The following is a 25,448-nucleotide window of genomic DNA, read 5'->3' on the forward strand; positions in this document are numbered from 1 at the left end:
GGCAGATGAGTTTCCCTGTTTCTTAGCAGGAGCTCCAGATGGTTTTGCTGTTTATCAAAAGGAACCGCAGACACACCGCCTTCCCCTCAACCCAGCACGTGCACAGCCTTTCTCTTGCTGTTTACCACATCATGGGAGGCTTTTCACTTTGTGCATTCAATTTCTGCTGGTTTCACCCCGAGTGACAAATGCAGCCTCGATGGCTCTTGAAGCAGATGCTCTCTAGCATAAACTGGTGTTCATCAGAGAGGGGCCTGGGAGGAGCTACTTGCTCACAAAATCGTTTTTTTTTTCTCATGCAGGAGTAAAACCAGTTGCAGAGTAACGAGTCAGAGAGTAAGACACTGGCACAGGGTGCCCAGAGAAGCTGTGGCTGCCCCATCCCTGGCAGTGCTCAAGGCCAGGCTGGACGGGGCTTGGAGCAACCTGGTCTAGTGAAGGTGTGCGTGCCTGTGTTTGGAGCTAGACAATCTTTGAAGGTCCCCTCCAACCAAAGCCATTCTATGGAAGCATATCAGGCTGCCTTGGCTGGGCACCCACAGGCAGCCAAACGTGGCCACACACCCAGGAGGGAGCCCAGGGATCAAACAGGAGTATCAGCGTGTCTAGGCTCCAGACACCACACCTGCAGGCTGCAGTCACGTATGTACTGTGGGTGTCCTGAGCCTTTGTCACAGCTTGCAGATGGCAAATCCAGGGCTGTAGGCACCTTTCTCAAGACATGCTGTATTTGCTGGGACAAGGGAACCTCTCTGGTAATACTTGGATCAGATCTGAATACAAAACTGCGTGAGAAGGTGTCAGCACAGGGTGGGTGCCTCTGCTGCATGGGCTTGGGGTCCCCCACTCTCGTCCCAGCTCAGTGCACATCAGGCAGGCCGGTTGCAGACAGCCAGGGATCGCGGTGGTACCAAACAATCAGCACACATTTACTGCGTGCTCCTCTAATGACAAAGGGGCTTCGGGGAAGGAGCACGCTGGGACTGCTTTGTATTCCCTGCACGATGCAAAACAACATCCAGAGGAGCTGGTGGACCTGAGCTGACATTGAGGCTTGCTCTGGTGCACTGGGGCCAGGCTCGGCCCCCTGCCCTGGGAACCTCTTCCCAGACCTGGCTCCTTCACTTGCTCCTCCTCTCAGCTGGTGCCACCGGCATCATCCTGGCCCTGCAGGGCAGCAAACCCTGCCAGGACTCCTTGCCTACTGACAGCCCTCTGAGCTGCTTGCCCGTTTGAATCCATCTCAGCGCAGCCGTAGCACAGACAATGTGAGGGGCCAGGGCTGGTTCCCAGCGGTGGGCTGGTCTCTAGGGGTGTTTGTCACTGAGCACACACACCCGCAGTGCTGGCTTGCTCTCCTTGCAGACTCTATTATACCATCCTTGAGCTGAGAGACCAGCAAGGGGTGTGAAAAACAGCTGGGGTTTTGCACTCCAGCATGTACACGGGCACAGGAGGTGGAAACATCCACCTCCTCTAATTACACACTGCTGTTTCCAGTACAGCTTTTGTAGCTACCAGTGTTACCACAATGACTTGGGGGGGGCGGTTAAACCTTCCCAAATTCTCTGCACTCATTTCAAGCTCTCTCAGTTAAAGCAGCTGCAACTGAGCACTGCTGGAAAAAAAGGGAAGGTGAGGAAGCTAAAAGCCTCAGGAAACAAAAGCTATTCCCCAGAGGGAATCAACTCCTTTCTGCTCCTCCATCTAGATACATTTAAATGTGTCTGCTGCTTAACTGCATCCTTAAGCATCCCAGCCCTTCCCTGGTAATGGTTGCTGAGGCTGCAGCATTGCCCCTGATGACAATGGTGGGGAATCCAGGGCTGGGTCAGTGGAGCTGGGAGCACCCAGTGGCACCATCAGAAGAGGCTCCATTACCTCATATGCTCTTCTGGCTTGACATCTGGTGAGAGTGGGCAATGAATATTGTTATTTCCAAGAAGCGTGTCACTGAGCCATCACTCTGCATTTATTAATGCTGTCAGGAATACGCCACTGGAGAGCAGGACTGGCTCTAAACAGCAGCAGAGGTTGAGGAAATTGCTGTTTGCTTGCATTGTTCAGGTGAGGAAGCAAAGCTTTCCCACTGATAGCAGCCGACCCTCCCTTACGGCAACCTATGTAACCTGGGTGGGGTGTGTGTGTGTGTCACAGCTGCATATCTGCAGCTCCAAAACAGACAGCATCACTGCAGGACCCTGCTCCTTCTGTTGCCAGGCCAGATGGTTCTGATCCACAGGTCTCAGATCCATCTCTTTCCCATTACCATGCTCCCAGATCCCTGAGACTCATCACAGCATCTCCAGCCTCCAAATGAATTTACTGTTTTGCCTTCCAAACAGCATACTGCTGGGCTCTCTGCAAATGCAAATGCAGGATGTCATCTAAGAGGGATAACATTCAGCAAGATCAGTGTTAGCCAGGAATGAGGGTGCCAGCTGCCTGTGCAAACCGAGCAGACATACTCTATTTTTTGTTTTGGAACTGTGATCATGTCTACACAGAGGAATTTGACAGGCTTTGTCTCGTCCCCATGGGGAGGAATGCCTCACTGTCCCTGCGGGTTTGGGATGATGCAGGCAGAACCCAGAGTCTCAGCAATTTCTGCACTAAGCTCGGGTGCCCCATGATACAACCGAGCTCTGCACAACAAGCTGGGCACAAAACACTGTCTGTGTGCCCTGACGAGCATCCAGAAGGGTAGGGAATATTGAGAGTGGGAAATGCAGCCTTTCCTTCCCACAAAAAAGCACACTGTGTCTCAGACTGTGACCATACACTTTTAGGAGAAACAAACACCTGTGAGGTAACTCTCCCGGCATCGTCTCTGCTCCTATTTTCAAGGCAATGCCATAAATACTGAGCTTCCAGCAAAGCTGTTATTAAACAGATATCAGCATAACTTCTGCATCCCCTTGCCAAGATTCCTGGGGTTCAGCTCTCTGTGGGCCCAGGTGAACCTGGAAGTGAAGAGGTTAGGGGAAGGGCTGGTGTAGGAGGGGTGGCAGCTGGGGATGTGCCTCACAGCCAGTGCCCGGATCCATCCTCCCCTCGGGCTATGGAAGGAGGTGCTGCCCCCCACCATGCCCCCGCAGCTCCATGGTGCTGGAGAGGATTCAGGGGAAACCACTGCACATGAAAGAGCAACATCCATTCATCCCAGCTCGCTGGCTGCAGTGGGATACGGGTGGGAAGGGGCATCAGGCTCCTGGAGATTCTGAGCTGTTTGCTCAGGAGGGAGGTCAGTGCAACTCTTCATGTCCCAGGGATCAGGCAAAGCCCAAAGCAAATATCTCCAGCCAGCATTTGCAGGCAGAACTGGAGACCTATTTCGTGCCATGATTCGAAGGGGATTATTTTCCTGCAGTTGTAAACCAGGGTGGGAAGGTCACGGAGACAACAACAGGGTTAGAGGTTGTTTTTTTCATGCCAGTTTTTTCCATGCTGTGTGAGACTTCTTGCCACACAGAGCTGTAAAATGGGAATTCAGTAAGTGCTGTAATAGCACTTACGCAAAACCTCCTCCCAACCCAACCACAGAAAGAAACCATCTAGATCTGTCTCTTGTTCTAGGCTTTTCTAGTAACTGCTTTAGAGCTATGACAAGTATGTTTCCTTCTCCCTGCTTAGATGTAGCCTCTGCTTTTGATACCATGACCACCACAGGTTGTGAGGAGACTGCCTGGTGTGGGCTTAGCTGTCACAGATTGAAAAGAGAACAGTTCTGAACACTGAAAGAGAATTCTCAGTGTCAGCTAACCTGGTGCTGCTCCTGATCTTGCAGAGCTGTTCCACAGGTGAGCTTTGAGCATCCAGTGTTTCCGAATTAATCTCTCACCTCTCCCCAGCTGCCAGACTTACAGTTATTCCTGCTGTGATGGAGGTCACTTGGGAAAACAAAGTAAGTGACAGGGCTTGTAGAGCACCAGTATGTAGGCAAAGCAGTCTGGATCAGAGAGGGATACAGGTGGTCAGGGCTCCAGACCATCAAGGCTTACTGAAGCACTACCAAGGTAAGATGGAAGAGTTCATCTTAGAGACGATATTTTAGGAGTGTTATCATAGTGTCACCCTCCCCTAGTCACCAACTGCCCATACACCCCCTTCAGGCTGAACACAGCCAGCCAACCCCCTGAGCCTGGCGTGGCTGGCATTGCTGCACTGCCCAAGCTGCAGCAAGTTGATGGGCAGGGAGGAATGCTGACTGTCATGCCAGTTGCCCTTCTCACCTCTGGTACCATTTACCTCAATCACACACTCGCCACTAAATGAATGCTGTAGTGAAATACGAATCAACCAAGTCCTCACTAGTCAATGAAACCTGTGAATTTTAAACATAGTACTGAAATTTCTGTACAAGTTATAATTATTTGTGGGATTAACTGTTTTGGTGTCTAACTCCTAAAATGCTTGTCAAAAAGGAACCATCTCATTCCATCAGTTGTGGCTATTCAGAAACATACCCTCTGTTGCCTCACTGACTGGACAGTCCTCTTTTTACACGTGTCCTGACAGAGCTTCTCTGCACTGCAGAGCCAGTAGCAGCCTCCTGCTCTGCTCTGAAACCCCCATGCTCATGGGAGGAAGAGCATGTTATGGGCTTGGGTCAACGGATTTTACAAATGCAAAACAACTCCAATCCTTGAAAATATTTTATTGCTCAGAGGGAGAGATGTGAGGGTTTGAGATGCCATGTGATTAAATAAAACATTTAGAAACTTGGAAGACACTCATTACATCAACAGCACAGTGTAGCTGCATGTTAATTTTAAAAAAAGGAAAAACATTAAGTTGGAAATAAAATCACAAGAGACATTCCTTGAACAAACACGAAGCAACAGGAGAACAAAGCACAGTCAACGCATTTCAAGTGTTCACTGGACAGCAAGGATGAAGAAACGCATCTATGAACGCTATGAACGCCTGGAGCTTTTGACTCCTGTAATTATTTCCTAAATCATGTAAAGTGCCTATGTTAGCTGATTTAACAGCTTAGGTAAATGACCTGGAAAAATAAAACACAACAGAGTAGTGTGCACACTGAGGAGAAAAGGGCACTAAGCAACTGAACTGTTTTGACGTTTTCAGATTAATTTATCATTTATCTTTAACAAGAGTTGCCTGTAGCAGTAGTTCTTGCAAAGTGGAAGGTCATCAAAGCTTTCACATGCCCTTCTGAGCAGCACATAATTAAAGGCCTATCTAAAGCAAACTCAAAGCATGACTTTTGCACAGAAGGGTGTCGCTGGTTAAGCAAAAGCATTGACAACAGGGTACAGAGGGAGAGCTGAAATGTCCCCACTTCTGCTGGTACTGGGCTAATTAAAACTACAAGTCTGTGTCTACAGATGGCACTTGCTTGCAGGCATTCCCTGATTTACCCTGGTCTGGCTACTATGTTTTAGCTATTCTGGCTGAAGTTGGTCCTAGGTCAGACCATTCTGGTACATTTGAAGTGTGGCTCTGTTCGCTAGAATACCTTCATGACCATGAACACATCATCAGAATTCACACAGACAAAAAGCCTGAGGCTGTTACCATTGCCAGTGACATACAGTACTATTGCTGGAAAGTGACAATAAGGAAAGATCTCTATTAGGATAATTCATTAGGGTTGTACTTGATCACTTATGGACCACAGCAACTTTCTACGCCCCTTTAGTCACATCAGTCACCTTGAATAAATCTGGTCACATAAGAGTATATTTCCTCTTGTACACTGACATTTCAGTAGGACTTGTAAGAACTGGGATATTAAGTTTAGCTAAGCTATGCTAAGCTATGGACCAAAGAAATACATGGGCATCATGTCAGCTTAACTACTGCCTTGCTAATGTCCTGCTGCAGACCCTTCTTCAGATGGCTCCTTGGCTTAGTTTACAGTTTTGGCACTCAGTAGATCACTGACGGGAAGTATGACAGAAACCTCACAACTAATAAACCATACAATCATGATACTCAGTAGAAATACAATTTTTTGGCTACTTTAATGGATGCAGCACCTAATGGACACTTCCATCTCTACATTCACTATAAAGGCAACAACAATAATTTTATTTAGAGTGTACACTTCACTGTTGGAAGTTCTGTATTTGCACCTTTTTTTTTGCAGCATAGTGTGCACCAACAAACTAAGCATTGTGCACATAAACAGACAGAAGAAAGGAAAGCAGGACATGGAAATGTCTGTGCTAAACTGCATATTGATAAATGGATGTCCTGCTACAAATCAACTCTTCAGTCATCTCTCTTACTACAGACTTACTGACAGACACGTTCTATCAGTTAATAGCAACTATATTGAACTAGCAAGTTACACATCCTTTGCCAACACTAAAAGCAAATATATTACAGCCAATAGTGACCCTGAGGTTTATGTCCATGTTCCAGTAGGTTTAAGATCATGATAGTATGATGTAGTATCAAAATGAGAACAAGTTCCTTTTTATAAAGCCAAGCAACACCTGGAACAATGCTGCTTCAACTCAGATGAGCACATTGGCATTGGAAATCTCCTAGTTCCAGCTAATCATGTCCTCCGTCTCTGTTTTGGAATAAACACACTAACCTTGGCTTACATTTTTATGGTGTTTTTGCTGGTGAAAGTCCCTTGTGGAATCATCTAAGGACAGTAACAGGTATAAAAACAGCAAACACTATTCAGGTTTAACCATTTACTGAAAAACATACTTCAAAAAAGGTAGGGAGACTTTTCAGAGGTACATATGGGAGGTAGACACCTCACTTTAAGGTGTTTTGAAGGCCATTCATAATCTCCCTTAATACTTAATAAGTGGCACTTGAATAATTATTAACTCGTTTAAATTCCAAAAACATAATAATGGTAAAATGATTATGGTCTCTGGGTTATACCTAAAAATAATAAAGCCAGAAAGTTCAGAGAGATGAGAGAGAGAGGTACATGAGCATAGATAGGCACCTGTGAAAACACTTCTAGAAGGATAAGAACGATTGCTTCTGCTTCACTTGTGTGGAAACAGCACAAAAGCATTACTGTTACTTCCCCATGCATTTCACATCAGATGACAGAAGATCAGGAACAAACCTCCAGCACCTATAAGCATCTCCGCTGCTCTATCATAACTAACCTGTTTTTCTGCATCACCGTAACACTACTGAATCTCAAACACAAGGAAACTTTGTCATATCTAGTCCACACCCAAGAAAAAACTCCAAGAAGAGACAAAAGCACACAATACTATCACACAGTAAAGAACAGCTCAAATTTCAAGTTGGAGTCACTATAAATAAGAGATCTTTAAAAAGTCCTCCTGAAATAGTAGCCTACTTGAGAACAAATCCTGTGCTGTGTAAAACTGTGTGTTTGATATACATTGTACCTCAAAATAAATTAAACATAATAAAAAAGATGTAAGGGATTGTCAGAAAAAAAAAAAAAGTGTGCAGTCTCTATCTTACCAAAAACCATCAGAAAATATTTACCTTATTTTACTAATAACAACACTTAAGTTTACTTCTTATTTTCATGTGCCTTTCCTTTTAATAGCCTATGGCTTAGCGTTCATAAATTCAAAAAATATTTGTAAATACACAAAAATAAAGTTTAATAGCACACAATATAAAAAATTACCCTTTTCAAAAACATCACGCTATTATTATTGAAAAGTGCACTAGAATTAATCTGCAGTCAGAGATACTTTGGTCATGGACATAACATCCACCATGAACTCCTCAACAAAGTTTTTCATCTTCTTAATTAGATGAGAAATCTTTCATCCACCAGGGTTTTGGATGCCAAATTCTTCTGCCCAAGTGTACTACGAATAAACCTGAATATCTAAGAATATTTTAGAAAAAAATGTATTAATGAAGAAATGCTTAGAACAGAATGTTTCAGTAACTAACATAAAGTAGTAACTTCGTATTATCTTTAAATTGTAAATAACGTGAATGAAATAGGTGCTTAACTCCCTTCAGTGCTTTCGAAATATTTCTGTATCTCCACCCTGAAATATGATATAATTATGTGTGATTAATCCCAACAGATATTCGTGTTTTCTATTGAAGGTTATTTGTAGCCTCTTTATTCCTGACAGGCATGTGAATAAAAATAATTTCTCACAAGCCTTTCTGACAAAAAAATCACATCAAACCCCTATTTTATAAGCTCTCAGTATAGTCCTCTGTCACCACATATTGCTGACTTACTGCTTTAATTATGTAGTTAACTGCTTATACTGCCACACTAACCCAGGCTTTTAAAATATGACTGTGTTCTTCAATTGAAATTTACCTCTTGTTGCAAATAGGTTAGAATAGCTGCTAAGACAAAACTCTGGGAAGCCAGATCCACAACAGAGAAAAACAGGATATCAAAGATGAGCAGCGTTGTCTCATTGCCGTAATAGAGAACATCACTGAAGGACTGTCCTTCATCTACAGAAAGAAAATACTTGTCAAAAACATTATTTCTGTGAAGTGCAAGTTCGTGGAGTTCAGCAGTGCACACTGAGAAAGCTGATAAGAAGACAGGAAAGCTTGACATTATCTTTGTTCACTGATAAGCAGTTTCACAAAAAAATGGGTCTTTTAAGCTTAAAATACCTTTTTCATAGCAGAAGTAGTCTAGACCACTTACCCACTCCTCTATCAAAAAGCACCACTTTCGATAGAGAAAGCAACACTTTCTTCCCTTTTTCAGAAAAATGTCTGTGGCAAGTTTTATTGGAAACAGCATGTTTTTATTACAAATTGTGTAAGTACTGCCATGAAATCCTGATTTGTATTTAAAACACTGGGAACCGTGGCAGTCTAAACTATCAAAGAATACATTTATATCAATGCTTAGGATTATGAATTTTGAAACAATGGCAGTCAAAAGACCAAAGCTTTGTTGACTAATGCACAATTTGAAGATATCACATCATGCTTATACACTTAATTCTAACTCAGCCATTGCATACTTGACAATATTTATGGCTAAGTAGACCTGGGGTTTAGAATAGGGTTTTGGAATCACTGATAAAGCCAATCATATCCTGAGCTGCATCCAAAGAAGTGTGACCAGCAGGTCAAAGGATGTGATCCTGCCCCTCTGCCCTGGTGAGACCCCATCTGGAGTAACTGCATGTAGCTCAGGGGCCCTCAGCACAGGGAAGGTACAGAGCTGTTGGAGCAGGTCCAGAAGAGGGCCACAAAAATGACCAGAGGGATGGAGCACCTCTCCTGTGAGGAAAGGCTGAGAAAGTTGGGCTTGTTCAGCCTAGAAAAGAGAAGGCTCCAGAGAGACCTTAGAGCAGCCTTCCAGTACCTAAAGAAAGCTTATACAAAAGCTGGGTACAGATTTTAAGAGGGCCTGTAAGTGATAGGACAAGGGAAGTGGGTTTTAAACTGAAAGAGGGAAGATTCAGACTAGATAATAAGGAATTTTTTTTTTTTTTTTACAATGAGGGTGGTGAAATCCTGGCACAGTTTGCCCAGAGAGGTGGTAGAGATGCCCCATCTCTAGAAACACTCAAGGTCCAAGGCTCTGAGCAACCTGATCTAGTTGAAGATGTCCCTGCTCACTGCAGGGGCCTCTACTCTATGACCTTAGAGGTCCCTTCCAACTCAAACTATTCTATGATTTTGCAAGATGTGGAATCACAGACTGAGGCTGAAGCAAGTCCTAGTTATAAGGCAGATACTGGCTATCTGGGAACATTTATTACTAAAGACAGTGCTTCACCATGACAGGGGAGGAGAGCCCAAGCCTTTAGTGAATTAGGTGTAGCTCAGACATCTAAACTGACCAAAAATACCAGACTACAACCATGGCTTGTTGAAAGCATGTGCTGCATTACTGGTTACACAGCAAGGTTTGAAATTCAAATTAGGCTTCAGCTTTTGCAGCCCCAGTGTCATAAAGCAGGAAAAGCTCTGCACAGCTCAGTGATATAATCTGCAGTTGCTGTTATATAAGAATAATGACATATTTAGGATGTGTAATAGTTATCTGGTAATAGCTATGGATTGGATTACACTACTGATAAGGTTTAGAATTTATAAATTCTAAGTAACAATGAGGCAGGAGAACCAAGTACTTGAGGGTCTCAAAATGAGGGCTTGCATCATCTTAGATCACTAGCTAATGTTTAGTTTTCATGCAGGTGATAGCCATGTTTATGGTTAGGGGTAGAATCAGGGTCTGAACTGAGGTTTTCACAGATTTCTGATGGATTCTGTACAGCTCAGGAACTGAAGAAGCTGACTGGTATCAGGCCTAAGTTTATAGCTCATATTTCACTGTAGTGTGGATACCAGTCCAGATACAGACCACATCTGTTAGTAGGAGGAAAACACGATTCTGGGTTTCAGAACCTGGATGAAGTTGGGGAAGTGGGGGACCTAACACTGGATGAGGATACCAGTGATGCAGGTATTGGTCACCTGGCAGTAATTATTAATAGGTTAAGGTTTTTAGAGCCTTGGATGTTCCACAGCATCAATCTTCCAGAGGTTCTGATTTAGGAACCTAGGTTGAAGGTTGAGATATGGTCAAGAACTTTCACTAAATCTATTTTTAACACATGTACCGCTCACCTGGAAAACCCTTACGGCTAAGTTTAGCATAGGGCTAGGATTCAGGATGTTGCACTGGAGAACCCAAGTCTAACTGACCTTGCATAACTCCAGGGAGCAGAATCAGAACTGGTGTCACCCCTATTTCTGCTGGAATACTAATTTTTTGCTGTAAGCATTAGCAATACTTAAAAAGCATCAAAATAAAATATTAAAGAACCCAAATTACTTAGTGGAGTCTGCAAAGATGTGTGGTGTATTAACATCAAGTATTCCACTAAAACGTCCTCACTGTGATCAATATCCTCTATAAAGAAATTGTCTTTCTGTACTTTTAGTTGTTTCGTAAGAAATTTGGTACTATATATTAAAAAATAGCATGAAGCTATTTAAATATTGTGGGTCTTCTTGCCATTTCCAAGGTGCATATTGGATCCAGACAGCAAGTCAAAAGGAGCACTTCATAAACACATGCCCATCTCTACAGAGCATCTTTTCAGTTGCCTAAGAGAAAAATCATTGCAATTGAGTGACAAAATATAAATAGGGTTTCTGTAACCTGGAGAACTTCTCTTCAGTCCCTCCCTCACAAGCGATCATTTAATGACCCCTCCTTCCCTAAAGTCCGGTTTAGATTGTAAATTCTCGGAAAAAATGCGACACAGAAACCGACATACTTATAACAGTACAAATACCGAGTTGCAAATGTTTTTACCACTGTAAAAAAGACTTTTCTCTATGGGTTCCATGAACTCCATGCCAAGAATCCGTTCAAACAGCAACTTATCTTTGACAATATAATCCATTTCTTTATGAGCCTATAAGAAAAGGAAAAACAATACTTGTTGTTTTATGACTTCAAAGAAAAAGTACTTGTTACAAAGTGAAGTATAGCTTCATTTTGTGAATGAAGAAAAGCACTGGTCTATTCAAATACAAAAATAAGTATATAACAAAAAAGGATTTGTAATTTTTAAGAACAGGTTGTACTCTCAGACAGTACACCAGTTATTTTTCTTGAATGAAGCACTGTTCCAGTCTTTAACAACAAATCTTTAAGCACATATGCTTTAACAGAAATTACAGTCTGATTTACAATACTTAGTCTTTTTCCTTAATACAGTAATGTCAAAATACATACGTGATTAATAAAAGAACTGAGAAATTTGTTCATGGTGTTGTATGCCCTTGTGCTTTGTTCAAAAGTATTTGCAGATGAGTCCAAAAGCCTAGCAGGACCACGTCTCTGAAATATAACATGGCCATGACTTCAGTGGAAAAATTACATATTTCAAATAACATTAACAAAATACAAGTATCTCACTTACTCTTGTCAGGGTTTCATGAATCCTGTCATAGTGCAGTCGCACTTTTCTTGAAATGGACATCTGAAATGTCTGGCCATCTGTGTTTGGTAACAGACCTCTCTGACTACACAGATTTTCCTATACAATTAAAGCAACTGTAAATTATTAAAACATTATTTGTTTCATTCATAGACCTCCCAAAATCAAAAGCTTTTCATTTCCTCTCTTTCATGTACACATAATACTAAATATTTGAATTGACTGCACTCTTGGTTCGATTATAGCCAGATTTTCATAGGACATGAAATCCTGACCCCTGCTGTCACAAAGTTATATTCCTCTTTTAACCTATGTTCAGTTCATTACCTTCTAATACATCTTTTGTCATCCACTCTGAAGCCCTTTCTTTTATATTTATCATTTATTCTATATTTGTCCTGATTTTTTTGTGCTTTGGATCCTGACTTTTTCCATATGTTTTTCAAGCCACATTGAATAAATTTACCCCCCCCCCCCCCCAAGAAAACAGAAAATTAGGTACCTCCATAGGGAAAAACCTGCTTTTCAAAAATCATATTGAACTAAGCAATTAGGAAAAAAAATACATGAAAACACCTATACAAATTATATTAATAAAGAGATTCCTATATATTTCAATGTTTGAGGTTTAATTTTCACATGATTATAGTTTGTTTTTTTTTCTGATGGTTTATCATTGAAATAGCAGTATACTTTGTCTAGCTTGTCCCTACAAAGCTGCAAGATGTCATGGAATTTAATGCAAATTGCACCAATCTTCTATGAGACATTTCACATTTGCCCGACCTCACAGTAAAGGTACAACATATGAAAAGCTAGAAAAAAATACTTCTGAAATTAATTTTAGTAAAGAATAAGTTATACCACCACAGGAGAAGAGATGAAAAAAAAGAATTTATTGCAAAAATAAATGTTTCTCTATTAGGAAAGCCATGCGCTTATGAAAAGCTTCAATATCAAAAAAGAAGGTTCTTAAATACATAAAAAGGCTTTTTAGATAAACAGAAATTATCTATCTATGGAATATGAAGAAGTATCAGAAGAAGAAATAGTAAAGAGCTAGTTAAAAGAATTATATACACATACCAATAGGTGGTATCTTTTAAGTATCATAGCTTGGTGCAATGCAATGCACACGTGCAGATCCATAATGCAAAGATGTAGGGGATTTTTATAAAATAAATAACTAGAGCAGGTGTAAACTTTAGTACTTTTACTTACTGCTTCTCTCTTTAGGTTCCTATTCATTTCTTCCATATTGGTATCTGCATGTCCATGCACAGAGCGACCATGGATATAATAACCAAAGCAGCTGTGTGACAAGAGAAACACTGAAATCTAAAAGAGATGGGGGAAAAGAAGTATAGTTTAATTAAAAATTATAACTTTATTATTAATGCTTGAATTCCCAGTGGAGACCAGCCAGACCTTCTACATATACCAAGTAGGCAGGTACCAAAATAAATATGGGAGAAAAAGATTTAGTAACTCTTCTACTGATAAGTTTTATCTATGTTTAACTAGAAACACACACCAGCTTCAAGTTTAGTTTATCAACAAGGATCACTACTTAATTCCAGAGCCAAAAAAATTAAAACAAAGTTACTAACTTTTATTTTGATTCAAAAATTATGTCTGTGATACATAATATACATGCATGATTCCAGTTGAGTTTCTAGGAGACTGTATTTAATAGAATTTCATTCAGTATGACAGAATGTTTATATGTATCACATAAACCCCCGAATCTCTTGACAACCCATGCACTATATGGGTAGAAGAGGAATCACCAAGGCTGGAAAGGCTGATAAAAGGGGTTAATCTCTGTATTTTAAAAAGTTCTGTACAAATGAGACAATCCAACCTGTTCCGACTGCACTCTTCTTTGGTTAAAAAGGAATTCCTGCAGTGCAAAGCTTCAAGACCCATATTAAAACTAGAGAAAGCAAAGCAGTTTAGATGTGTTCAAGTGAAAATGCATGAAAAAGCTGGTAACCGTCCAAAAGGGACAATCATGAGGTTCAGCTATTTGAGGGACAACCACAAGATAGGAGCAGAAACTGGTATAAACTAATACCAAGACAGCTGTGGCTATAAGACAAAAGTACTAAAATGCAAACCAGTGGACAGAAGGGCAGCAAATTCTGTCATGATTTGTTACTTTTAAATTCTGTATGTGCAAATGTAACCAACTTAAATTCATAAACAACTTAAAAATCACACACCTAGAAGAACATGCTGATACCTATAGTTCCCAAATCCTTTTCCATTTAAAGTTAAACTGAAATTTTCTTGTAGATTGCACCAATAAAGTTAGCTGAAAGAAACACTTACTTTGGCTGTTAGCTTGCAATCTCAAATTAAATTAATAAATATTATTGAATATTCTTAAAACTATCTTATGTATTATTCTATTAAAAATGCCACTGTACAAATGAGACAGAGATACTTACATTGCTCACGCAACACAAATCAACAAACTGGCTTATCTTGTCTTCAATAAATCTTTCATAACACACAGAAAAAAATATAATCTGAAATAAAATCAACCAATTTTTGTTCTGTTAGTTCATCAGATCTGACTTTATTAAGCAGCTAACTGCACAGTTTAACACCCACACATTACAGACTTCCATAATGGCCACTATTGCAAACAGAGTCTATGAAATGGGATTGACATCTTTCCTCTAAGAAGTAAAGTTGTAGTAATAACCTGCTTTCCATTCTGAACTTGGAGATCATAGCATCATAGAATAGTTAGGGTTGGAAAGGACCTTAAGATCATCTAGTTCCAGCCCCCCTGCCATGGACAGGATGCTCCAAAGTTGTTTAAAACAAGCCATAGTAATAGCATAAATTCACATAATTGAGAGGATTAAAATTCTGGCTACAAACTATGATGTCTCATGGCTCACAAGATGCATTTTGAGTTCTAGGGGTGTACCATGCTAAAGCAGCTAAAAGTCTAAACCAAGCAAACCAGTTAAGAATATACCCAGTACTGTGACACTTAGTATGGATGGCCTAGTGATATATTCTAGCTTCCAAGAACCAGCCTGGAAATGACAATTCAGTATGTATGTGTTTCCCATACCTGTAAGCCAGCAATGGCTAACCAGACCGCAGCAGACACACCAAATCTTAAAATGCGGCTCCAAGGAGCTATGTAACTCTCACTGCTTCTTGCAAGACTGGAAGAAGAATCCATTAAAGCCAGGTTTGAAAATCCCACCACCTGAAGTGATTAAGAAGACCAATGAACAACATGCGGCAATGAACAGCATTAATTACGACACTGTTGTTTCCATTGTAACAGGAAATACGAATTACAAATTAGGAAAAATGGACCTGGGAATAGTAGCATGTTCACTATGATAGAGCCCAATTGCGTGATTCAGTGTTATTACTGAGAAACATGATTAAAAACATAAACTGTATGTATATGTTTTGATACAGAAATTAAAAAATATATGCACCTAAATCTCCTGAAAACTCAACACTGATTTTTACTGAAAAACTCTAAATGATTCTACTGTTGGACTGCATAGGGATATTATTTCTGCCAAATTTCACCTTTTTGGTCCTATATATTCCAGTTGTTTTGTTGAACAGAAATATATTTCCCTACACTGTCTTTATGGCCAACTCTATTTTAAATAAAGAATCTAGAAAAAGTTTCCAAATAAAAGAGGGAAGAGAAACACCACATCTTGAAACACTTCAGAGGTAAGAAATATGTGTACATTATTCAGAACCACAGCTGCATGGAAACATATTTGTGGTGGGTTTAACCCCCACAGTGGGACTGGGAACAGGAAAAACAAAAGCAAGAAAACTTGTGGGCCAAGATAAAGAAGTTCAAGAAGCAAGGAAAAGGGAAGAAGGTGAAAAAACCTCCACAACAAGTGGTGCAAAGGTGCGAGACTGATGTGAAATCAGACTTCACTGTCCATTGTTTCAAAGATTGGTCTGAGAAACTGCTCAGAGATGGGTGGGAGGAGTTGAGGTAAGACTCCAATGCCTGGGAGAAGGGTGTGAGGAGCTTAAGTGGGACTCCACCATCCATGGCCTGAGCGATGACTGGGAAAGAGCTAAGACTCCATTACCTCAAGGATTGGAGTGAGGAACTGCTGCCCATTATCCCAAGAACTGCTGCAGACATGCGTGTGTGCATGTGTATGTATGTGTGTGTTTGTGTGTGTGTGTGTGTGTGTGTCCAGACAAGAGCTGGCTGCAAGACCTGGGAAACTGGTCCACGAGGAACATGTAATATGTGACATGAAGAACACAGGTGCTTCCCCCAGCTTGTAATAAAAGGGGGAAAAGGTAACCACCAAGAGACACATTGCCAAGGAACCACTGCCATGAGGATTAATCCAGAAGGACACCTCCGTGAGGATGACTACTATGGACCCTGAGGGACACCCTCCATGAGACATGGCCAGAGGGCAGCTCCACGAGACACACTCCACAGGGTACCTTCAAGGGGACTCCAGAAGGATGCCTCCATGAGGACACCCACCTCTGACAGACTCTTGGGGGACACTCTGCTCCAATACTGACTATGAACCCTGAAGGACTCCTACCACCAACGATGGGGACAATAGATCCCCGGGATACCGCTGGATCCACGGTGGTGACTCTCTCTCTCTCTGCACCTCAAATCCTTTCTTCATTTTCTCCCTTTTTTCCGATCTGTCCTATCACTGTCCCCTTTATTACAATAATTTCCCTTTTTTATAATTGTCCTTTTGTAATAAACGTACTAATCGATTACGGTACTTGACCTCATTTGCATCCTAATTTCACTCTTGGGATCATGAACTGAAACAGGGTCCGGCACTAGGATTTTCTCCAACCGGACCCTGACAAAAGGCAATCACTAACGATCTCTGACAAGTAGACCAGTGCTCAGCCAGTTCCCAGAAAATCCCTCTCTTCCATTTTTACTGCTGAGCATAATGGTATATCGTACGGAATACCTCTTTGATCAGCTGGGGGCCTGGTTGTACTCCCAGCCTCTTGCACAGCCCCAGCCTGTTCGCTGGGGACTTTGGTGCTGTTCAAGCAGTGTTCAGCAATAGGCAGTACACTGGTGTGTTACCCTGTTTTAGCCACAACATCCTATGGGCTGCTGTGAAGAAAATAAACTCCAGCCCAGTCAGACCCAGTACAGTATTGAAAAGCCACATTCTTCTGCCAGACTGTACCTGCACCAGCCATGCGGGCAGCACTGCCATAGTGACTATGCCAACCAGTGACTACTTTGGTGCCAGACACAAGGCTTGTGGGGAGGGAGACTCCTTTCATGCTTTCCAACTTCCTCCAATTATTACTTTTCCTGGCTTGTTTTCTACTACCCTACAGCTTGTCACAAAGATTAATGAGAATGGAACAGTCACTTTATTAAAACTGCTAACCCAAGAAGATAGGCTTTAGGCATTACAGAAGTTCCCTCTTGTAGTAAGCAGCTGATTGCCATATCTGCCCCTGTGCATTATACTTCTAGGGAAACTGAGCTCGAATCTTCAGCATAGCAATGAAAGTTATGAAGATTATCTGAGGTTTCCACAAACACTGATTTAGCCTATTTAGTTATCTTTCATGACCTTCTCCACTATCAGTGGCAAGAAAGGGGTTCTTCAGAGAGAAATTCATAGATGTAGTTATAGAGCAAGATGATAATCTGTCTGTACTGAGAGTAGCCTCTCCCTTGCGGTAATACCAGCAGCTTAAGCAGAGTAACATGAGATTAGTTTGGGGAATACATGCTCTCTTTTGTCCCATTCTTTCCTTGCAATGTGGCACCTATGTTGGTCCTGGCCTGTGTTTACCAACAGCAAAACTACTGATGTAGTGAATGAGGAAAGCTTGGGTGTATTTATTGTATTATAAAGAAAAATAGAAAATTAAAAAAATTATAAAAATGTATTAGAAATATGTAAGAACCTCACATAAACAACTATATGCTACATGCTTTAAGAATACTTCCCTAAGTAATAGTACTTAGTAACTGCAGAGGAAGCAAAACAGTATATTTTTAAAAAGCTAAAGCACAATTTCTCACGTATCCTTAAGCTGTATCTGAAGACATACTGCCTTGTGTTATGCCATCAGGAACAGAACTGGCACATTTCATTTCCTGCTTTATGAAAGGTCACTTCAGTTCAGATAAATATGAAACTTGAAATAAAGCTGTTGACTGATGCAGGAGAGAGCCAGTAGGCAAATAAGGAATTGAGTGTGTACACAGATTTATCAGTCGCTTAAGCCACTTAGGGTATCTCATTACCTTAAAAAAACCCAAACAAAACCAACAGAGGTCTCTAAGCTAATTAATGGTTGGGTTGCTTTGTTTTCCCAAGTCTTCCTTAATAAATTATTGTAATGACCTATACATATAAATTTAAAAATGTATTAAAGTAATTATTTTACAAAGTTATATGTTTTCAGGTGAACTTGAAGGTTACCCAGAGAACGCAAGAGTTAAAAAACAGACCCTTATGTTACAATCTTCTTGTGAATCATAAAAACTTAATAATAATAATAATAGTAATAACAGTACCTCCAGAAAAAAAAGAACTGCAAACACTTGAAACAGAGGATTTATCTTCCTCACTGTCTGAATTTCATTCCATTCATTTGCTACAAAATAGGTCCTCCATATGCTCACAGGTGCAGCAGCACTTTTAATAACACCTTCACCTAAAAAGAATACATACAATAAAGCTCTGAAATTTAATACTTGATAGCGTATCTGAACTTAACCAAAGCTGGCTATCCAAACAAGCAAAGTTTGAGTTACCTTCAACTCCTTTAACAACTCTGCTCTTAGGTCTTTCCCAGTCAATAAAGAAAATGTCTATAGTAAGCTGTGAAACCAGCAGTTGTAAGAATTGCAGAGCCTAAGAAAGAAAAAGGAGAAATGTAACAAGTAAGGACAGCAGAAGCATATAGACAAAGATGAAGAAACAGTCCTTGCACAAGTCATTCGTTAAACATAAAAAAAAAAGGACTATTTTCCCATAACCTATTAGCATGTATTATGAATTCCAATACAATATAATACCCATAATTAATAAAATACTTGTATATCCCATGAAGACAGAATACTGATCTTGGAATTCTACAAGTATGTTTGAACATAATTATTCTAATGTCTTCCTTTTAATAAGGAATTGGCAGCACTTACATTCTGCTTTAAAAGAAAGCACTAGCTTGCTTGATATGGTATTATTTGGTTTCTTTACACCTTTAACCTTGAAAGAATAATTTTCCATAGATCATCTTCCTTAGACATTTGCTTCCATATAAAGACTCCACAAAACAAATTTCTATGGGAAAATTACTTAATTCTTAGAGTAAAATAATTGTTTACATCTATACACCAATAAAATGAACTCTACAAGATGTTTAAAAACAAGCCTACTGAAAATATACAGAAGCATATGTTGAAATCTCTTTAATGCCTGAGCAAAAAAATATTTACCTTTAAACTAAATGCACATGCTATGTATGTAACAAAATCTTCTTCTTGAGATGGAAGTGGTAAAAGGACAGAGACAAACTGCTGACCCTATAATTGAGAAGTTATATTGAAATAGTATGGATGGCATAAATAACAAAATACTAAGTGCTTAAGAGCAAATAACATTTTGCAGAAACAGGTCAATATTTAATGCACAATCACTTGGAATTCGTAAAATATTTGAAGTGACTATTAAGCAGAATGCAAGTACAATGAATCCTAAGGAAAAGAAACACGTCAACAGAGAAATTTCAGCACACAGAACAGGATATGATATAGAACTTGCCTCAACAGTCTGACCAGAAAAAAAAGAAAAAAGAAAAAAGAAAGAAAATTAATTCTTGTGTAAAAATATATGCAATATTAGTAGGTTTTCATAACCCCGAAATCTGGAAAAACACTTACTTTGAAGAACACAAGCCAATAAATCCCTGTGCCCACTGTGGTGACAAAGAAAACGTTGGCAAGGTCTCCAGCATAAAACAGTAAGAACTTCAAAACTGTCTGCAATTATAAAAACACACTGTAGAGATCTGTAAAACCAATCAAGTAATGCATATGCACATTCATATAAAATGTCATCACACTACAGGAAACTCTAGTACTGAAAAGAAGCTTGAACAAACTTTTTCTACTGTCGTCATATATTTATGGTACATTCAGTATCTGAAAATCCTACATGCTGGCCTTTGTTCAAAGAAGAATTAATCTGAACAGTAAGTCCACTCAACTGATCAGAACAGTTCTGTAAATACCTTGATTTTTAGCAAAAGTGTTTCTTAAATGACAAAATCAGAACCCCCCTCCTACCCAAAAAAAAAGACAAAAAACCTACTTCCTCAAGTCACAGATCTATGCAGCTAGGCTAGAAATTATTTCAGTTGCCTTAAGAAACAGAACGGTTATATCACTGGGAATGATAGCAAAGGTCTCCTTAAAAAGAGGAAGATATCTCCTTTTTTAGGTTGCTAGCTGTTCATACCTGCAAGTCAATTACAGAGCTTCCTGTGCGTCTCTTCCAGCCTGCAGTCTTGAGAAGGGACCATAACACTGCGAGCCCACCCAACACACCCAGTGTGATCTGAAGAGAATGAAAAGTTATTGGCAGATGTTTTTAAAAAACACAAAACATAAGTAAATCATTATATTGATGAATTAAAGGGAAACACAACTTACATCAGTCTGAACCTGAGCCTCTGACTGATTCATCTCATAACTGACTGAGAAGGAAACCTGAATATTAAGATACAAAAAGTAAATATGCATGGCAATTCTGAAATGCTACAACCATTACAGACAATGGGAGTTTTCACACTTTAGTTGGTGGGAATTCCCGTCTAGAGCTATTATATAAGTACAACACCTATTTTCTTTTACTGTGTACATACAACCTATTGTGCTACAATGCCAAACTTAGTATTGGCATATGCTCTGATATGCTCAGTGCAAATTTTACCAACAGTAATGCTGGGGATGGATGCCTGCTACCTGCAAGTTACTAGCTGTACCTAATCACAGTCCTTCCAAATATGCATATTTTTTTCCTTCTGAGAGGAGACACCAAAGATTTGATACTTGCCCTTTCATTGGTGTTGACTAAAAGTAACTTCAATGTAATTACGCCAAATATGCAAAATCATAAAGTGAGCTCTACATAGCTCAGACACCATTTCTTTTCCAGCTTGACTGAAATACAAATTGCTGTGTAGCACCAAAATTGCTCCCTTTAGCTTAAGTATCTATCTAACCTAAGACGTCTTTTGACTTTGGTTTGAAAAGTACGATTAACAAATCAGTTCAATTAAGATAGCACGAAGATCTCACCATCACACTCTGGGTTTCAGGGTTTTCAACAAGCACGTCTGTGTAAGCAATAGTAAGTAGAGGAGGGTAGATAGTTCCTCTCTGATTATGGGATGCCAGACGAATACTGCAGCAATATAAACAGCGTATTATTTTTAATACAGAAAATGGATGAGTTGCTTGGAAAGTATTAACTGAAATTGTACTAATAAGAAAATACTAAAAGGACAGAGCAACCTGATCAATAAAATGTGAGTTACAAACTCAATGACATGGCAATTCACATTTTAAAAGCACCAGGAGTGTGTGAAGGCATGGACTTATATACATAAAAAAGAAAAAACTCAGGAACATTATTTATTTGTAAGAAAATACCTGAATCAATCTTTACCTACTGCTCACATTACAACAGCCACAACTAAAGTCAATTCCAAAAGGTAACTTTTCTCAAAACACTACAGAATGACCTTTCCTATGTGCCTGTTGATTTTTTCAAAGGGGTGAGATGGAAGGGTGTTCTCCTAAGATACATAAGCAATCCTTATTTTTTTTTAAATAATGTAGTATGTAATTCTTAGCAAATGCAGTTGGCACATTAAATTAATCTTCAAGATGGTTACTTGTATGGATCAATACTCTGTGCTACTCAGCCATCTTTTTAACTAATAAGTTGTGAAGAAGAGCTAAAGAAAAACAGAGAGCTCAATTTTTAAAACTGCCATCTTAGAAAAAGACATTACATAAAGAAGGAGAAAAAAAGATTCTTCCAAAACATATTCCAGCAGAGATTAACCATCAGTAATGATCCTAGAAGGTAGTCTCACAGTTTCAGTTAAAGGACTTCTCTGAAGCCTATTCTGGATTGTATAACAGAATATGCAACAGTTTGTAAAAATACTGCAAAAGAACAATATAGAGTATGAAGCAGCATCCTCATAGAGTCAGCAACATATACACTGAAAAAGAATTAACAGGAGTTTTTAGGTCTTTCCAGATGAATGAATGCCTGCTAACTTGCATTATGCATACATACAGTGATCCATCATACCTGGAAAGTAATCACAGTAATTTTAAACCCCACAAGTCAATGCTGTGTTTGCTAACCCACTCATTAGAACAACCTATGGAAACTCTTGCTATTTCCAAGTATACAATGGAAAAAGCAACACAGGACATATTAGAAACAATATAATAAAACAACTTTCTTTTATGACAATAAAATGCAGACTGCACAAAATCTACTGTATTTTCTATGTACTATGTATTATATGCAACTAATCACCTTATTGTTATTTTACTAGCAATCCGAAGTACTCTTGGTAGTTTTTCCAAATCATTCTCTTTTCCACTTAGCGCATCCACCAAAAAAAATCGACGAGTCAGAAGCCAGCTGTTCATATTACTGCCTTTAAAAAACCACAACAGTCCCATAATATGTAAGAAACTTATTCAACACACAAAGAGAATGAAATCTACTAGAAAGGATACATATAACTGTATAATACATCTAACTGTATCCAGGATGTAAAATTACTTACTTCCAACTTAAACAAATACATAATGAAATCAATTGACTGGGCTGGTGTATGCAAGCAAAGTTTGCACTTAACAGCATGAAAACCTGCCCACAAAATATTAAGTTCTTAAAACAGAAACAAGTTATGATGATGTGTTGTGGCATCTTTTAAACAACTAACAGTAATTAATACAAATTCTTTCTATTTGAAGTTAGTCAAAAGTTATTTGAATTCACAAAATGTTACTATGACAGTCTTACCTTGATTAACAAATATTTCACTGTCCTGAAGATTCAAATTTAAAACTGGCACGTCCCAAAGATACTGTTGTCCATTGTCACCATTATATTCAAGGAATAAGTCATAAAAAACTGGATTAGCAAAATCCAATAAAATCTTGGACACTGAAATTTTGCACTGTAAGAAACAAACATTAAAATAAAAATACCACTTTAGCCATTTAAAGATACTCTCAAGTTGTGGATTCTTGTCCTTCAAGATCATTGCGCAATCTGTCCCACTTCTTCACAAAAGACGAGGCATTCCAGCTATTTGCAAGTAATTACAATATCCTAATGATTTTATACAAACCCCTTGGAAATTATCGGAATGACCAGAATGACTGATGCTGAGAAGGAAGCTCTTTCACAGACATAAAATTTGAAACACATAATTTGAAACTGCATAAACTGCATAAACTGCATAAACACAGAAGTCAAGAAGCATGAACACTGGAGTTGCACAGTAATGTGTCTGGTTCTGGGCTCACCAGTACAAGAGAGAAACAGAGATACCTGATAACAGTCCAGCACAGGCCATTTAGATGATGAAGGAACTGGAGCATCAACCCTATGAAGAAAGGCTCAGAGAGCTGGGATGGTTCATCTGGAGATGAGAAAGCTCAGGGCAGAACTTATCAATGTTTACAAATACTAGAAGGGAGGGGCCCAGTGACAGGATCAGAGGCAGCAGGCACAAATTGAAACAGAAGGCTCCCTCTAAGCATCAGGAAACACTTTTTCACTGTTAGTGTCACCAAGCAGTGGTGCAGGTTGCCCAGACAGATTGTCAGAACCACGTCTATGGCTGACTGAATTTAGCATCTAAGTATACACAAGCTCACTAACACAAATGCCAGTTCAATTAATTTTGATTATCTTACGCAGTAAACACGTTTTATGATGTACACTTAAATAATTTTTTAAAACTACATTTATTTCAGTCAATAATAAATTAAAATAAGCAACAGTTTCACGAGGAAGAAATCCATGTTGCAGCTTATGGCTAAGCTCCAGAGGTCCTTCAATAGCCACTGAATTACTGATGATGTATAAAAAAAACTTAATTCAAAATTCAGAATAGCGTTTTATCTCTTACTTACACTTTGTTGGTAAGTTGTTCCAAATGCATAAGCTGCATTCAATTTAGTTTGGGTATCAGGACAAAGCTGCACAAAACATAATTATGATTAGGTTAAATCAAAGGTATTTTCTTGCATGAAAAGTATTTACACGTAGCCCAACCAGTTAATGTATTCACAGTTCTCACTGTGAAAAAAGATATTTTGTTCTACTTTTTTTAAGAAGAGAGGGATTAATCTTGAAGAGTAAATGCAATTCTTGATTGTACTAATACTGGTGTTCTTAAAATGCTGCTTTAGCTTATAAATACTTGCAGAGTGTTTTTCAGTTCCATCACTGAAGTTGAGATCTGTGGAGAGCAGCATCCAACCCGACAAGAATGTTCAATGCACTGTGCTGCCTCAAGCTTTATCAGTGACTTCTACAAACACCTGTGGACTGGGAACTAAAGTACACTTTTTTCCACAAGAAAAGGAGGAGTAATAATACATGGGTAACTGTATACTGAATGGAAGAAAGAGATTTTTAGTTCTAAAGGACTAGTGATGTTTTTCAGAGCTTTTCAATCTGCCAAATTTATATTGGTCCAATAGATGAAGGAAATATTGCGGAATTTATACTTTTGATTTTATAAAGATCATTGTGAGCAAGAATCAAGGGCTATTCTAGCTCTATAGTTATGAACTGTCACTACTGTAGTAACCAAAATCTTGGCTTTTGTCTCAGTTTGGCTAAAGGCAATCAGAATGTTATGGTATCAACAAAAGATAATTTAAATCAAACATACCTGTAAGATGCCTCCTTCCAAACTTTGCCATTTAAGAAAGTTTCCTGCAGCATCAAATGAGGCTGCAATAAATTGCAGCTTTACATCCTGATGATGAAAAATGATAAACAATGAAACTGCCATAAAGCAGACATAAATATGTTAGGGACTGTTGCCTCATCATTTGAGGCTTCCCTAAAACTTTCAGCAAAACGCTGCATTTTTTTCCTCCTTTGATTTTATGTTTTTAATCTCAGTTTTGGTAGTTTGTTTTTTAAAAAACCCCATACTTCACCATTCTTCTACAGTTTCACTGGTGACATGGAAAAAGTCCCAAAGGAACGTCTACAAAGATAGACATGCCCTAAACTAATCAGAAATCTATGCAGACTTCCAATGTATTCCAGGCTGGGATCTTGAGGGCTTCCAGGAATTTCAGTGTTAGGAAGAACAATAAGTATTTTAGTTGCTAAAACAACTGCTGCGTTGCAATACTGTTTAATTTAAAACACAACCTTTTAAAAATGTGGCTAAAAAACGCCTTACTATTTTATTTTTGAGACACTAAGAAAACAAGATAAA

At 39.3% G+C, this 25,448-nt stretch overlaps 1 protein-coding gene across 2 annotated transcripts in view; it reads right to left on the reverse strand.

Moving 5' to 3' along the window:
* Positions 1 to 2,155: 2,155 nt before the first annotated feature.
* Positions 2,156 to 25,448, reverse strand: part of TMEM67 (transmembrane protein 67) — a 36,635-nt gene continuing 13,342 nt past the window's right edge. The window contains exons 10-28 of one of the 2 annotated variants that reach the window (XM_062604593.1): positions 24,888 to 24,974; positions 24,121 to 24,186; positions 23,000 to 23,156; positions 22,505 to 22,628; positions 21,244 to 21,349; positions 20,596 to 20,652; positions 20,402 to 20,500; positions 19,825 to 19,923; positions 19,381 to 19,467; positions 18,697 to 18,796; positions 18,457 to 18,596; positions 14,986 to 15,126; positions 14,345 to 14,425; positions 13,113 to 13,229; positions 11,874 to 11,990; positions 11,687 to 11,791; positions 11,261 to 11,363; positions 8,279 to 8,421; positions 2,156 to 2,387 (exon numbers count right to left, since the gene is read on the reverse strand). In XM_062604593.1, the coding sequence (XP_062460577.1) occupies positions 2,295 to 2,387; positions 8,279 to 8,421; positions 11,261 to 11,363; positions 11,687 to 11,791; positions 11,874 to 11,990; positions 13,113 to 13,229; positions 14,345 to 14,425; positions 14,986 to 15,126; positions 18,457 to 18,596; positions 18,697 to 18,796; positions 19,381 to 19,467; positions 19,825 to 19,923; positions 20,402 to 20,500; positions 20,596 to 20,652; positions 21,244 to 21,349; positions 22,505 to 22,628; positions 23,000 to 23,156; positions 24,121 to 24,186; positions 24,888 to 24,974 (2,022 nt within the window). In that variant the 3' untranslated portion in view covers positions 2,156 to 2,294. Of the gene's footprint in view, positions 2,388 to 4,637; positions 7,823 to 8,278; positions 8,422 to 11,260; positions 11,364 to 11,686; positions 11,792 to 11,873; positions 11,991 to 13,112; positions 13,230 to 14,344; positions 14,426 to 14,985; positions 15,127 to 18,456; positions 18,597 to 18,696; positions 18,797 to 19,380; positions 19,468 to 19,824; positions 19,924 to 20,401; positions 20,501 to 20,595; positions 20,653 to 21,243; positions 21,350 to 22,504; positions 22,629 to 22,999; positions 23,157 to 24,120; positions 24,187 to 24,887; positions 24,975 to 25,448 lie in introns of those variants that run through there. The other variant, XM_062604594.1, reaches the window with a different exon arrangement.

This window comes from Pezoporus occidentalis, unplaced genomic scaffold, assembly GCF_034315485.1.
Source record: "Pezoporus occidentalis ecotype Australia unplaced genomic scaffold, CSIRO_AGI_Poc_V1 ctg87, whole genome shotgun sequence".
NCBI classification, from domain to species: domain Eukaryota; kingdom Metazoa; phylum Chordata; class Aves; order Psittaciformes; family Psittacidae; genus Pezoporus; species Pezoporus occidentalis.